The 14,434-nt window shown below is 55.0% G+C and overlaps 1 protein-coding gene across 1 annotated transcript; it reads right to left on the bottom strand.

Annotated features, from left to right (window-relative positions):
• Positions 1–2,878: 2,878 nt before the first annotated feature.
• LOC311204605 (hydrocephalus-inducing protein-like) lies at positions 2,879–13,890 on the bottom strand (the record flags this gene model as incomplete). The annotated part of the gene is made up of 14 exons (XM_084281007.1): positions 2,879–3,117; positions 3,206–3,267; positions 4,142–4,216; positions 4,650–4,877; positions 4,994–5,121; positions 5,934–6,070; positions 6,466–6,599; positions 7,274–7,404; positions 7,878–8,055; positions 9,331–9,468; positions 10,819–11,028; positions 11,271–11,463; positions 13,255–13,568; positions 13,885–13,890. The coding sequence occupies 14 exons, from the start codon at positions 13,888–13,890 to the stop codon at positions 2,982–2,984; spliced, it is 2,070 nt and encodes a 689-aa protein (XP_084137133.1). The 3' UTR covers positions 2,879–2,981.
• Between the last annotated feature and the right edge of the window lie 544 nt (positions 13,891–14,434).

Raw genomic sequence — 14,434 nt, 5'->3', positions numbered from 1 at the left:
ATGGCTCAATTCCACTTGGAGGAAATGATAACGTTTTTGGCAAAGCCATTTTAGTGGCACCGTCCCAAATCTGACCCCAACTTCATCCCAGATTTCTGCATGAGAAATATTGTGACTGTTTGTGGAAGGATCACTTTTAAAAGTCCAAAGAAAAATTTGCTGTAACTCTCCACTATCCCTTTTCTTCCCATGTTCCTTCACAATCCTGTTGATTACATTCATCCCCACAGTTCTCAGCCGCTCACCTTCCTCCTGCGAGAGGCACTGGGGCGCCGGTAGCGCTTCCTGTCAGCGTTCTGCCCTGAGTTCAGCTGAGCCGCGGCACCGGATCGCAGCGAGTCGTGTCAGTGCCCCGCACTGGGCGCCATTGGTGGCGTATTGAAAGGCCCGGACTGCGATCGCGGTGGATCGAAGACACCTTTAATAACAACTGAGCAAGCTTTTATCCCCTCTCATGGCTGAGGCAGCAGCCTCCAGTCAGGTTTCTGGACTTTTCATTAATACAAGAACCACAACATTCCTATACAAAAGGTTGTCCCAGGGGCGTCCTTCTGTCTGCACCTTCCTTACCGTGACGCACAAATCACATCTCTACACGACCCTCTTTTCTACTTTTTCTCTTGCTTTTGCAGCTTCTCTCCAACGATGGGCATGGGTGCTGCCCTGACTGTGGTCCAGCAGGACCCTCATGTCCATTACCATGGTCAGGGCCTGGCATGGAGCAGTCTGGCCCCAAGAGCATTGCAAGAGAGGATGCCACTCCCAATTAGGTGCTCGCCAATTAACGCCTGCCAGGGATTTATTGCACCCAGCGTGTGCCCGCGGGCAGGCTGGGCTCTGCAAGGGGCTCCCGGCACCATTGCTGGCCCAGGGCAGCCCCGGCTTCGGAGAGGCGCTCCGGTCACCGGTGGGACAGGGACATGGGTGGCACCCGGGGGCCCCTCATGCCCGGGCACTGTGCCCCTCCCCAGCCTGACAAGGTCACCCTGGGCAATGCCTGCACCAGGGCCGTGCCGGTGCCCTGACAATGGCCCCTTGTCATGCTGCGCCCGCACCACGCCAGGCGTCAGTGGCGCGGAGGTCGCTGCTGTCACCACCACACCCCAGCGCCTAATGAAAAGAACTTTAATGAACGCCGGGTCATTAGCGCGCCGCTCCCCCGGTGTCACAGTTTTGTGTAGCTGGGTGCTGGGAGAGACATGGGGCTGTAGAAAATGGTTGTTGTGAGGAGCTGCTGGAATTCTCTGTGGCCCCAAAGTGTAAATATTGGGCCAAAGCGCCTCTGTGAATCACATATAGGAGAAAAAAACCCCTGCTGGCAGCTGCATTTTGCCACCAGAGAAGGGAGTGAGGAGATGTAACGAGCTGCGTAGACACGCAGGCTGGGGAGGGTTGGGGAGGAGGCACCCCGGGTGTTGGAGAAAGATGCCCCTGCACCCTGTGGAGAAACCCACTGTGGAGAGGGTGTTTCCCCTCCCCCCCTCCCCACAGAGTCCATGGAAAAGGCCAAGACCCCACCTGTGGCCAGTGGAGAGGCTCCACGCTGGATGGAACAGGTGGAGACGCATAGAAGAAGATGCTGTGACCCTACGTTGGAGCAAGCCTCTGCCAGTACTTGCAGCCCACAGAGATGAGCGAGAGAGAGATTTGCTGGGGGGGAGGCTGGTGACCCCATGGAGGACTGGAGAGACATTGGGATTTATTACTGCCCGCCATAGCTGTGATCCACGGCGGGGCAGCTGATGAACAGGTAAAGCCCTGTGGGAAAGGACTCACATTGGAGAACTTTGTGGAGGACTGTCTGCTGTGGTTGGGACCCCACGGCATTTATTCCACACCCTCCCACTGCTGCACTGTGGGGTCCCACCCACGGCTATTGATGTGCAGCAGGGGCTGGGGCCCTGGCATGCTGGCTCCCAGGAACCAGGATGGTTCCTGGCATCAGGTGGAACTGGGTATCCCATGGATTTAAATGGACTGACAGGGGTTTCAGCTCGCCCTGGGGGAGTGCAGGGCCCCATGGGTGGGCTCAGGGGCTGCTTCTCCTCCTCCTTCAGGGTTACACTGCCCAGACAGTCCTGGCACTGCCACCTCGGGCAAACATCCGCTCTGTATCGCTCCATCAGAGGGGCGAGGAGCTCCCGACCGCTCGCAATCAGGGGTGTCATCTCCACTCCGCCTTTGGCCAGCAACAGCAACACCCCGGGACTGGGAGCCAGAGCTCTCGTGTCCACAAGCCACCGGTTTCCAAGTCCCAGTGGCCACGTTCAAACCACCTTTGGGAACGCTCCACCATTGAAGCGGATTCCCAGTTTGCCCGGAACGTGCCGGCACCACAGGGACCACGGGCGGTGAACCACGATGGGCGACAGCCCCGCTGAGCCCGGGAAGGGGCCTGGGCTGGGGCTGCTTGCTGGTACCAGTGATTCAGTGACATGCAGTAATGCTGAGGGGATGGATATAGATAGAGTTTAACAGACAATTAATTAATAGAATGTCAACTGTTTGTCGTAAAACTTGCTGTCTGGCGTAAATCTTGGTGTTTGCTGTGGTGTGCATGAGTGAGTGATTGTGAAATCAAGTTACTGTAAACTAAGTAAAGGGCCCCAATTTGTAGTCCCGAATCCCTGTGAAGAGATTGGTTGGAACTTGTGGTAGATATTAGATGAAGGTTGAGATCAAAAACTTAATACAGATCTCGAAGAGCAATAAAACTAAGAGAAAGGAATATGTGGGAAATGAAATATTTCCACCGTGTCTAATCTAATTGATCCAAGATGTGGTGAATCGCATGCAAAGTTACTGTGAACCATATCCCTTCTTTGTCTACTGTAAAGTTATGAGTCACATGGTGTAGCAACTTTCTCCCCCTGATGTCCAATAGAGATACAGATAGAAACTCTTGATTAACTAAACAAAACTAATCTTTTTCAGTGCACAGAACTGTATAACTGAAAACAAAACTTTATTACTATGCACAACTATAACAACAATAAAAAAGACACAATAAGAAAAATAATAAAAATAATAATAAGTGCTGACAATACAAAACATTCCATTTTAAAGCGTCGCTCCCACATATCCGCATCAGCTGGAGCAGAAGCCTGGGTCCTCTGCCTAGAATTAAAACAACAGAAAAGGAAAATTTAGATTTTTTCTAAATTATCTGAGCTTGAAGAGACCTTTTAGTCTCAGTAACACCCACCTGTCTGGTTGTTCCGGTGGGTAAAGCCGCACTCGTTTGGAAGGCGATGACAACCTGAAAGTCTAAGGGCAAGGGAACAATATACCACTACAGCCATAGCAAGGACATTGTCCCTACTGCCTGGCTGTAGTGCTGTAGAAAGGAACATTTACCACTCGTGGAGTTGTAGGCGCATCCTGTGATTCAGGCAAGGGAATTGGGGTCTCACCCTCACCAGTGCCGGCCACTTTGTACTGCTCTGCTGCTTGACTGCGTGTTCACCTAACTGTGTTTTTGGACACGCGCAGGCGCAGTTTTCCCCCTACGTCCCCACAGAAAGTACTAGAAAGGGAAGGTTCAAACTGTAACCGTCGCAGTCTAATCCTAAAATGATGGGTAACAATCAAAGTGGAGCCTCTAAGAAGAATCCCCTAGGGTGTGTGCTAGCCCATTGGAAGGAATTGGTGGGATCAGGAGGCACTGAAAATAAGAAAACACTTATGAAATATTGTAATCAGTAGTGGCCTTGGGATAAATTAGAAGATGGGGCTAAATGGCCACTAAACGGAACATTAGATTATAACACCTTATTACAATTGATGTTATTTCTAAGAAGAGAAGGAAAATGGGATGAAGTTACATATCTGGGTATGTTTTATACCCTCCAACACCATCCAGAGTGGCAAAGGGAGTGTGGATTAGTCCCACCACAAGATCCTATGGTACTAGCACTCGAGAGGGAGAATAAAAAACACAAAGGTAAACTGAGGGGGTGTTGCTCGACGTGCAGTATAGGGCAGAGGTGTACCAGACCCGATAAAATTTACCAGGTACCAGAACAGGATCTGAACGATAGTTTTAAGCCTCCCCCTCGGCTGCAGGAACAGGATGAGGACTCGGATGCAGCTTATACTTCTCAGCAAGTTAGAGAGTCTATTTTCCGCACGTCAATCTCACCTCTTTCCTGGGTGTAAACCTGACTCGCACGTTGTAGCGCTGTCCCGGAGTCAGGGTCCCGGCCGAGGGCAGCACCTGGAAGACACAGCGCTTGTTCTTCCACTGCCGAAGCAGCTTTTGTTTAATGTACAGTGGCAAATACTTGTCCACCTGGGCACAGGAAGGAACCTTGTGAGGTCTCTTTGGTCTGTGAGGACAGACCCTCAAGTTCCCACAGTGCTCTGAGACACCGTCACGGCGCCAAGAGCACCCACATCCAGACCAGATGTGGCCACTACAGCCTAGAACTGGAGGGAAAACCTGTGGGCAGGGCAGGCACATGGGCAGGCACCGTCCCTGGAGGAGGACGAATGGGTGAAGGTGGCAGAGAAGTGAAGCATCAGCTGCTCAACAAGTCCAGGTGAACCAGCCGTGCTCCATACCCTCCAATCTCCCTCCCACGAGCCATCCCCACGCGGTGAGGCACCCACAGTGGCAGAAAAGGCACGAGAGGCACAGAAAACCCAACCGAGAAGTTACGTGTCCCGCGTCGTCTCTTCCTCCCCTTCACAACAGGCTCATTCATGGTGATGGACCCTTTACAGGGGACCTGGAGTTGTTTGTGGAGCTGGATGGTTGCTTCCTGACTCTGTCCACACTGGACAGCAGCAAACTCCAGTCTGTCCCTGGACACGCAGACGGATGGCTCAGCCACACTGGCACGCAGACGGATGGGAAATGTGGGGCCTTCTTCTGCCTAGTGAGGGGCAGAGCATCCAGCTGAAGGTCCAGGCAACATCTGCTGCTGCCCCCAACCTGACAGCTGCCTCAAAAGGCTGTGCTGGCACAGGGAGGTGAGGAAGGATACAGTACCTTGATGGGCAGGACAACATTCACTTCTCCCACCGGCAGGTTGGCACTCTGCGGGTCAAAGCGCACTTCAAAGGTCTCGGTCTCACAGAAGGGCAGGTTCTTCACGCAGCCCAGATCCACACTAAAACCTTGAATGGGTGAAAATAAAGCAGCTGAGATACACCAGCATCGTGAAATTGGTCACAAGTATCTTCAGACCGTATGGGTGTCCACAGGACTGTCAGGCAGAAGGACCCTTTGTGTCTCCAGAGAAGACTGCCACTCCTTCTCTCTTGTCACCGCTCAAAGAGAAAGGAATTTCACAGCCTGAATTCAAGACCCGCAGGGTAAAACGGAAACCCATCAGCTGAGGAGCACCAGCAATTCCTTCACCAGGCCCCCAGGAAGGATGCGCAGATCTCTCCAAAGAACTTCCAGGGAAGATTCCCCTGTGCTGTGGTGCTGCTTGGAAGACAATTTAGAGGAGACACCTGACCACCCTTCAGACGCAGCAAGTCACCATCTGATGGTCCTCAAGGACCTGTTTTGAAAGCCTGTTTTGACCTCACAGGCTGTTGTCTCAAGAGAGGCTAAAGCAGCACTGTGCCATTACGAACTCTAAACAAAGCACTTCCAAAGCACCAAGGGTCCCATCTGCTCCCAACACAAGCTCATGGAGCGCACAAAGACACTCAGGAGATGCTCCTGGTAGCCAAGAGCAGAAGATGCTGAGAGGTGACCAAGGTGATCAGCCCATGGAGCCCCCGCAATGAAGCGTCAGGGCAGCCCAGGTGGCTGGACACTGCGGGCCAGGAGAGTTCCGGCTGCAGAGCACCGAGCAGGGGGAGGAAGGAAGAGAAAACGATGCAAAAGAGCACTCAAAACCCTTCCCCGTGGCCCCAGCTCATCTGTCAGAGACAGGTCCTTCAAGCCCGCGGGAAGTCTCTCCAGCATGGGTTACCGGTGCCACACAGAGCCCGTCCATCGGCGCAGAAGGACGCGGGGAGCTGCCCGGGGTTGGTGATCTTCACGACGTGCCTGTGGATGTCACCAAGAACGACGTGGCCAAAGTCCAGGATGTACTCGGGCAGCTCCACTCTGGAAGGAGAAGCAAGGAGAGTCCTTAAGGTGGAGGAGGATGCAAACAAAGCAGGTGCTTCTGTAGTCACTGCTGCAGAAACTCCAGCCCATGAAGCCCAAGGTCTGATCTTCTGCTAAGAAGACTTTGGTACGTCACGGGGCACCCAGGTCCAAGCTTTTATCAGCTACTAACAGGTTCTTAGAATAAAATGAGTTTAAACAGACACTGGGCACAACTCCTCTGCTGTGAAAAGCCACTGGAAAAAAGTCCTCAGGCTGCTCACTGGTAGCACGTCCAAACTATCAGGACCAACCCCCTTCTCAAGTCCCCAGCTATTCCCAGAGACAAGGAGCTCCCAGGAGCAGGGGCGCACCACTGTGCGCTACCATCAGAGCACAGGGGCCCTACTAACTTGAGAAGCCTCCGACGAGCACACTGGTCAAAGGCAGCGTCCTCTGGGGAACCGGAGGAGAGAGCTTTCTGCTGCTCCAGGGCGTGCTGCTCCATCAGCATGTTCTCCATCTCCATCTGCAGCCCAACGTCCAGCTGAGGAAAACAAAGACAGTGGCTGGTTAGCAAAGGCAAGTTAATCCCACCCTGCTCTTGGTAAGAAGCAGGAAGAAGTCCTTCACTCTGAGGGTGGTGAGACCCTGGCACAGCTTGCCCAAGGAGGTGGTGGAGGCTTCATGCCTGAAGACGTTCAAGGATGAAGCTTTGAGCAACCTGATTTACTTAAAGGTGTCCCTACTCGCTGCAGGGGGTAGATGGCCTCTGGATGTCCCTGCCAATACAGTCTATGATGGGGTCCTTCTGTCCAGCTGCTCAGAATCTGCCAGGACCATATCTGAAGGGAGATGAACTCCAGCACCTTCGCCTGCTCAGCCACCCTTATGCAAGCTGATCTGACCAAACAAGTCAAGGACCTGCCAGAGCTCCAACTAGCTGCCTGTCCCCAGCTGCTGTCAGGGCAGCTCAGACAAAAGCTCTCTCCATGAGGGAACCACATCAGCGCTGACAGCTCTTGGAGACACATCTCAGTTGCTTGAGCACAGTCTTCAGGACCTCCCACTCGGGCACTCAGGAAGCTCAGGCACCCACGGGAAGGACTACTACCAGAGGAGCCCCATGTTTGTGGCCAGCCCAGGGGAGCCAGCTGCAAGGGGGACAAGTGACACAGGGAGAGGGTGGCCCCTGCCAAACAGGGCAGCAGCCGGTCTCACCACAGTGCCAGAGTCGTCCATGGGTGGCTCGCTGGCCGTGGCCTCCCCGACAACCACCGCGTCGTCTCTCTGGCTGCCTCCTCCAAGCTTTTCTTTTGCCTCTTTGAGGATGTGCTCATAGTTCTCATTTCCTGAAGGAAGAAAACAGCCACAAATAGAAGTGTGGGCGCAGCGGCGTCCCCGTTAAAGCTGGGAAGCTCCACACCCCCAGCGTTGGCCCTTCCCACAAACACATTCCTCCAGCAACGCATGGAAAGAGGATGCTGCTTTTCTTCTATGTTCTCTCCCACCCATCTTCCTCCACACAAGGGAGCATCTCATCCCCCCCACCCCTGCCCAAATCCCTGCCAGCCCACATTACAGCTTTCCCCAACACTGCTTTCTAGCTGTCCCCTTTATCCAGGCCACCAACAGATGACACTGGCCAGGATGGCTCTCTGGAGCAAAGCCCATGTGCTTCTAGAAAGCAACCAGAAGAACAACAGCCCTGAAACCTCCAGGCTTGGTGGAGGTGGGTGTGAGCTGCCCTATGAGCATGACGACACAGGGGGACAGAAAAAGACCCCCAGGGGACCTCCCCGAGGAGCAGTCAGACAGTGCTCACCTTTGATTCTCCTCGGAAGGTCCAAATAAATCCTGGGAAAATTCCCCTCTCCTTTCAGCCTGATCTCTTCTGGCTCCAGGTGACCCACTTGGATCTGGAAGGTCCGGCAGAAGACTCCAGGCACTCCCGGCAGGTGATAGACAGTGAGCACTTGCTCTCTGCCAGGTCCAATGTAACCCTGGAGGTGTGGAAGAAGAGGAGGGGAATTCAACCAGAGGGCTTGGCGGAGGGGTGGCTCAGACCACCGGTAAGCTGAGATGAGAAGGCACCTTGCAGGTTCTCACACAACACATCGCCTTCCAGCTTCCCTGCATCCAAAAGCTCAAGTCTCCTACACCAGGCTGTGGTTTGTCCTCCTGCCAACACTGCCCACCCTCTGCCAGAGCCAAGCAGCAAAGAAAAGCCCTTCTGCCAGCTGCTGTGGAGGAGGAGCGGCGTGCCCAAACTCTCAGCAGGGCCAGCAGCTCCTGTCACGGCACTGCAGTGGCTCCCAGGCTGGTGTCCAAGAGCCTGACTTCTTACTCATGAGCCCAACCAACAGCTCCTGCCTGGGTGGTTACACCGAGGGTACATGGCACGATCTAGACTCACAGTGACCTGCAAACTTACACCCCTGGAAAAGCAGAGGCAGAGGCTCGGACGAGCTCCAGGGATGAAGGGGTTCCCCACAAATCCCCTCCTCACTGGGCTCCTAGAGAAGAGCTGTCTGAGCCTGGAGTTGGGCTCATGCCAAGCAGGTTGAGAGCCAATACAAACAGGTGGCAACACTGCTCAGGGGACAGGGCACAGCCACAGCTCTTCTCAGCTCACTGGGCTGGACCTTCAGCTCCCTGCTCGCCCCCCCACGCCGCAGGGAGAAGCTGCTGAGCAGGACACATCCTGCCTCTTGGTCCCCGGAGCCCCGGACTCCAGCTCCCAACACGGCATCTGCAAAAGCAAGTCCTGCCAAGCTGCTTGCACAGCAGCAACTGCCCAGGGCCAAGCAGAGCCGTGTCCTCTGGAGCAGTGACACCCCTGGAGACTGGCACGAGGACATATGAAAGCCATTTGGCCTCCTCTTCCCATTGCCAGGAGGGACACGGATAGGAATGCTGCTTCAGCTGAGGGATCCAGGCAGAACCCAGGCACTGGGACAGGGGATGCTACGAGCTGGAGGAGCGAGGGGCCGGCGCGAGTTCCGACACAGGAGCTGCGTGCCCAAGAGAGGGACTATTTACGTCCTTAGTGCTGACAGGAGGCAGGCAGGGACCTGGAGGAAGTCCTGTCCCACCACCCAACCCTGAGGGGAAGGAGACGCTCAGGAGACCTTGCACCATCCTGATCCACTGCCGCTACCAGCACAACTTCACCTGGTACAACTAGGACTCTGCTTGCCCAACCTTTTGTTCCTCCCCTATAACCCCCTCCTGGGCAGCCTGATGTGGAGCCAGCGTCAACCCCTCGTGCTACTCACGGTGCTGGGCAGGACCAGGGGCACGCCAGGCTGAGGACTGTCCGCGGTGGCCGTGCTGGGGCTCAGCACCACGTAGGTGAATCCCATCTTCCCGCTGTTCCGCAGGGTGACCTCTGATTTGGTGACTTCGGTAAACAGCTGGAGAGAAGACAGAGGGACGGGAAACTGAGGACACACATCTGGATGTTGGCAATCTCCTCCTGCTGACACTGGGATGAGAGCCGATGGACACAACACAAGAGAGAGGCAGAGGAAGAGGAGGGACGGGCACCTGACTCTCCCAGGCCAACCTGAGGAACCCACGCAGGTATTTATGGCAGCGCGCAGAGGTGCAGCAACCACCACAAAAAGCTCAGTAATAAACTGGGGGATGCCCCACTGCTGGAAACATCTGGTCAGGCTGGATGAGGCTCTGAGCAGCCTGACCTAGTGGAAGATGTCCCTGCTCAGTGAAGGTGGACAAGATGACCTCTAAGGTCCCTTCCAACCCAAACTGTTCTAGGATTTTAAGATACAAGTCCTCAGCACTTTAAGGCGTCATCTGACAGCCAGCTGAAACACAAAGGAGGACCATGGCTCCCACCAGGAAGCTTCTTCTGTTACCAGCCCCCTTGAGCTGGGGGTGCTCAGTGGTCTGGACAGCAAGCCTTAACTAGTGCCAAGGACCTTCTTGGCCGAGCCCCTATTCAGTCTCTGATCCATCTCCAGTGAGCTTAGTTCCCTCGGACTTCCCCCGCTTCTCGGATTGATGGAGCCCTGGATGGAGCCCTGGATGGAGCAGAGCCTCTGCAAAGGCTCCAAGGAAATTCAGGACAGATCAAGGCAACTGCCCCATCCAGCATGGCCAGCCCACCGTGCTCTCAGTCACCATCCCTTGACCCACTTGTAGGGCATCACTTGTCTTTACGAGGCAGCCACGTACTTGCTGGGATGCCTGGATTCTGCTGGCACTGACAGAGAGGCACTAAGGAGGCATTTCAGAAGGAAAGGGATTTGCAGAGCTTCCAGGGACAGCAAACCAAGGACACAGGGCAAGATGTACAGGGCCAACAGCTGGCAATGTTGGGGGGGCTGACTGAAAAGAGGTAAAATGGGGATTGTTCTGGGACATTCTCTCACACGGTGACTGAAGCCCACAGTAACATTGTTCCTGGTTCCTTTTGTTGGTCTATGGAGAGCACTGAAAGAGACCATCTCCTTGGACCCCAGGATCCGGGAGCGGATCTGCAGATGGATGTCTCAGGGCACAACTCCCTGGAGATCACCGCCTGCCCTGGGAGCCAGAGTTCATTGAAGAGGAGGGATTCCCAGCTTCAGGAAGGGCAATGGAGATGACCATTAAAACCAGCTTGGACACAGGACCTGTCACCCCAAAGCTGCACCTCCAAGCCAAACAACCAAAGAAGCCAGTGAGAGTCCTGGACCTCGGTGGGCAGCCACCTGCCAGGGATGGTCTCAAGGATTCCTGCCAAGAGAAGTGCCTGGTACCTGCAGCCCGCAGTCCATCTCCGTGCTGTCCAGGAGGTAGTGGATGAGCGAGGCCTCCCCACGCAGCGCAACCTCATAGGTCGGGCCTCCCTCCACGCGGCACAGCGCCGTGACGCGGGCAATGATGTCTGCATGGCCAGAGAAGGTGACCCTGACCCGCTCGCTCTCGCCCGGCTGCAGCACGCCGTACAGCGGCAGGATGTGGAAAACCTGGAGGAAGGGGAAGAGACACTGAGACATCAGGTGTGGAAATGGGTGCAGGAGAGGAGGGAGCCACTGCTTGCAGCAAAGGACAGACATGGCTGGAGGGCCTCTTCCTCAAACCCAGTCTCATCCTGCAGCCACCCTGCCTAAAAGTGGAAAGACCATGGGGAAAATCTTCTCCCATACTCAGTAATGAATGCGTAAGCTGGGGGAGGCAACGCTGGTGGGAGGTGTAGAAAATCACCTACCTCTGTTTCCAGGGTGTCATCTGCATCTGGTGGCTGTGGGACAGAATCCCCCACCCCTGCCAGGGCTTCAAGTGGCTCCTCCACACTCCCATTCCCGAGGATGCTCTCTGAAGGTGCTGGGCACTCCAGCTGAGCTCCCTCCTCCTTTGGTGGTTTGGCTTTTGTGAAAGAATTTGGTGTTGGAGGAGTTAACCTGGAAAACAACAAAGCTTTGATGGTGGAGCTGCAGTGGGAAGGAGGGAGGGCAGCAGGAGCAGCTCCTTGGCAGGATCCGGCACCAAGGTGGGAGCTCAGCAGCTCCATAAGTGGGTCAGAGCAGGTCAGTGCTTGGGAACGATGCCGGTATAGCGGCGGTGCCGGCAGCCGGGTGCAAGGAGCAGCAGATGGGGACAGGGGTGAACACCTCACCGGGGTGGGGAGCGTGGCAGCAAAGGGAGACACACACGAACCCTGCAACAAGCCCAGACTGGAGGGCAAAGGGACAGAGCCAGGCAGCCATGGGCTGGTACAGACCCAGCAGCACCCTCCCAAAAGCACCTGCCACCCCAGACCATGCCTTCCCCACCTGCAGAGCCACGGCAAGAAGTTCTGTGGCTCAGCCAGACATAGATGAAGAACATCTCCCCAAGAGTGACCCACAGCCGCGGGTCGGTACGAGCAAGCAGCGACGCTGGTGGCTTTTTGTACGTGTAACAAGGCAGGATGGAGCCAGAGCTGGAATGGAGCCGGGGCTGGGGTGGGTTGGAGCCTCCAGCCTGCTGTGCCTCAACTGGACAGAGCCCAGCACTGCATGGGACACCCAGGTACCTCAGCTGCCTTCGGGCAGCCTGACTTCTTCTGGGTGAGAAGGGAGGTGCCTGTGCCAATGGGACACACGCACCGGGAGCGCCTGGAGACTCTCCAGCCACACACCGGTCTGACCACCATTCTATCCATCTCACCGTCACCAGCCCTGACGGTTGATTCCTTCCATGTCAGACCCAGTTAGTTTCATCTGATAATTTACAATACCAACAGTGCTTAACGTGGACCAGAAAAATAGATCTGACATGCTGCCCTTCTGCCGGGCTCTTAATGAGCAATGTGAGGTGTTAATAGCTTGGAGACCGTCTTCATTTCCAGCTCTGCCACAAGGATCACATGGTGTCTCCTGAGGGACCCTGAGAGAGCACATTACCGCTTAATTAACATGCGGAGCAGAAGAGGGAGCTGTCCTAAATGGCCGCAGCGCTAACGAGCCAGCAAAGGGGCAATGCCAAACCCTTTGGAGCAGAGGATCCTGCCAGAAGGACACTCACGACCCTTAAGGCAACAGAGCTGGGTGACTCGGCATCTGCTGGAAGAACCAGCACCTGCGGGCTTGCGTCCAGCAGAGCCAATTGTTCTAGGACTCGGAAGAGCTGCCCCTCAATGGGTAACTTCGCTCCGTTTCCCGGGGCGGTATGGAAAAACCATTGGCTGCTGCAATTAAACTGCCCAGAGTCAACTTCTGACCTATGCAAGAGAGGCCACAGCGGGAAGAACCGCTCGAAAACGCCTTTAGAGATGCGCTACAGCACAACTGAGAGATTGCTCTTGGGCTTGGAAAGCACAGGCCAGTACTGGGTGGCCCTGGTGCCCAGGGACGTTGGGACAAGTCCTCCTACTGACACCTACTGCTGCACCCAAAGCCGCAGCAGAACCCGCCGGAACACACAACACACAACGAGCGCCGGAACACACACAACAGCCGCTGTGTGAATGCCATGGGCAGCAGAACACGAGAACTCAGTTCAAGGTGGCGCTTGCCTCGAGCCGTGGAAATCCCCACCTCAAGCTGTGGAAAAGCCCCACTCCCTGGGCACCTTCCCTGCCTGAAGCTGGGAGGTGCTTTTTCCACAAGGGAAAGTGAAAGGGATTTGTCGGATGCTACACAAACCATCTCAGGCTTTGCAAAGGACAAACGGGACAGCGGACGAAGAGCTTCAAGGAGAGGTGCACGTACCTCAGGTGCCTTGTGGAGTCGTCCATCAGGAACAGCCAGTGGTACTGGACGGGCAGCGGGCTGCAGTTGGTCATCTGGATGTGGCGCTGGTGTTCAGTGTCATTCAAGACGCAGCCAAAGTCCAAGGTTGTGGTCTGGATATGGAGATTTGGGAAGAAGACTTCTCCCCGAATGGTGACTTGTTCCTCATGAGGGTGCTCAGGAAACTGTATCTTCAGAGTTTTCTCTGCTTCCCAACTATTCCAACCCTCTTCAAAAGCAGGGTTAAACCCGATGGAGAGATTAAGTTCCTTCCCGGTCCCCAGCTTTATGGGCTGCAAGAAGATGACGAGTATTAACCACTGGTGTGATGAAGTTCCGAGGTCTGGTGGCACAAAATGCCTCAGTGTTCAAAGTGCAACCCCAACATGGGCTTCTTGCTTCAGCCTTCATTTTCTTTATAACGTGCCCCTGACCATGCAGCACAACTTTCTTCTCTGAGACTCTCAGGCTCACCCCCTTGTGCTCTGCACCCATAATGCAAGAGGGAAATAAATCCTGGCGTGCCCTGACTCTAGAGGAACCCCTTTGTCTTCACACTCAACATGAGCCCTAGGGCACTGTGCCCTCAGCCTGGAGAGGGCTCATCACCTGCATGGCAACGGTGGCCGTGCTTCCAACATGTCTCTAGCAGAGCCCATGTCTCACACCTCCCACCGCCAGCAGCGCAGGTGACAAGCGCCTCAGCCTTCCCAAGGGCAGAGCTGCCCCCAAAGAGAGCAAGCAGCTCTTCAGGTCACCCAAGGAGGGCTTCCAAGAGACACCTTCACCTCACGGTTGGCCCACACCTAGGTTCCTTGTAGGTAGTTAGGGTCTGGCGTTCGGAAGATGTCGTGCTGTACGGAAATCTAGGACCTTTTGGGACACTGCTAGAACCCTGCTAGGACCTTCTCAGGAATTTCTTAGGTAGCCAATAGTGTTAAGCCTATGATGTAAGCAGGAGGAAGTGATGTCATGAATGTAAGCTATATAAGGCTGTTGCAACGACCATTAAACGCCATTTTGCTGTCCACCACATTGGTGTCTGCATGCTGATGGCCCGAGTGGCCAGAGTGTGGCTGCCGTGCCGTTACTGAACCAGGTCGCCACGCCGTGAACGGCGACAATTGGTGCCGAAACCCGGGAACCACCTGGAATTCGG

This window comes from Gallinula chloropus, assembly GCF_964237585.1.
Source record: "Gallinula chloropus genome assembly, contig: HAP1_SCAFFOLD_104, whole genome shotgun sequence".
NCBI classification, from domain to species: Eukaryota; Metazoa; Chordata; class Aves; order Gruiformes; family Rallidae; genus Gallinula; species Gallinula chloropus.
The sequence above is the reverse complement of the archived record's forward strand: the minus strand, read 5'-3'. Positions and strand labels throughout refer to the sequence as shown.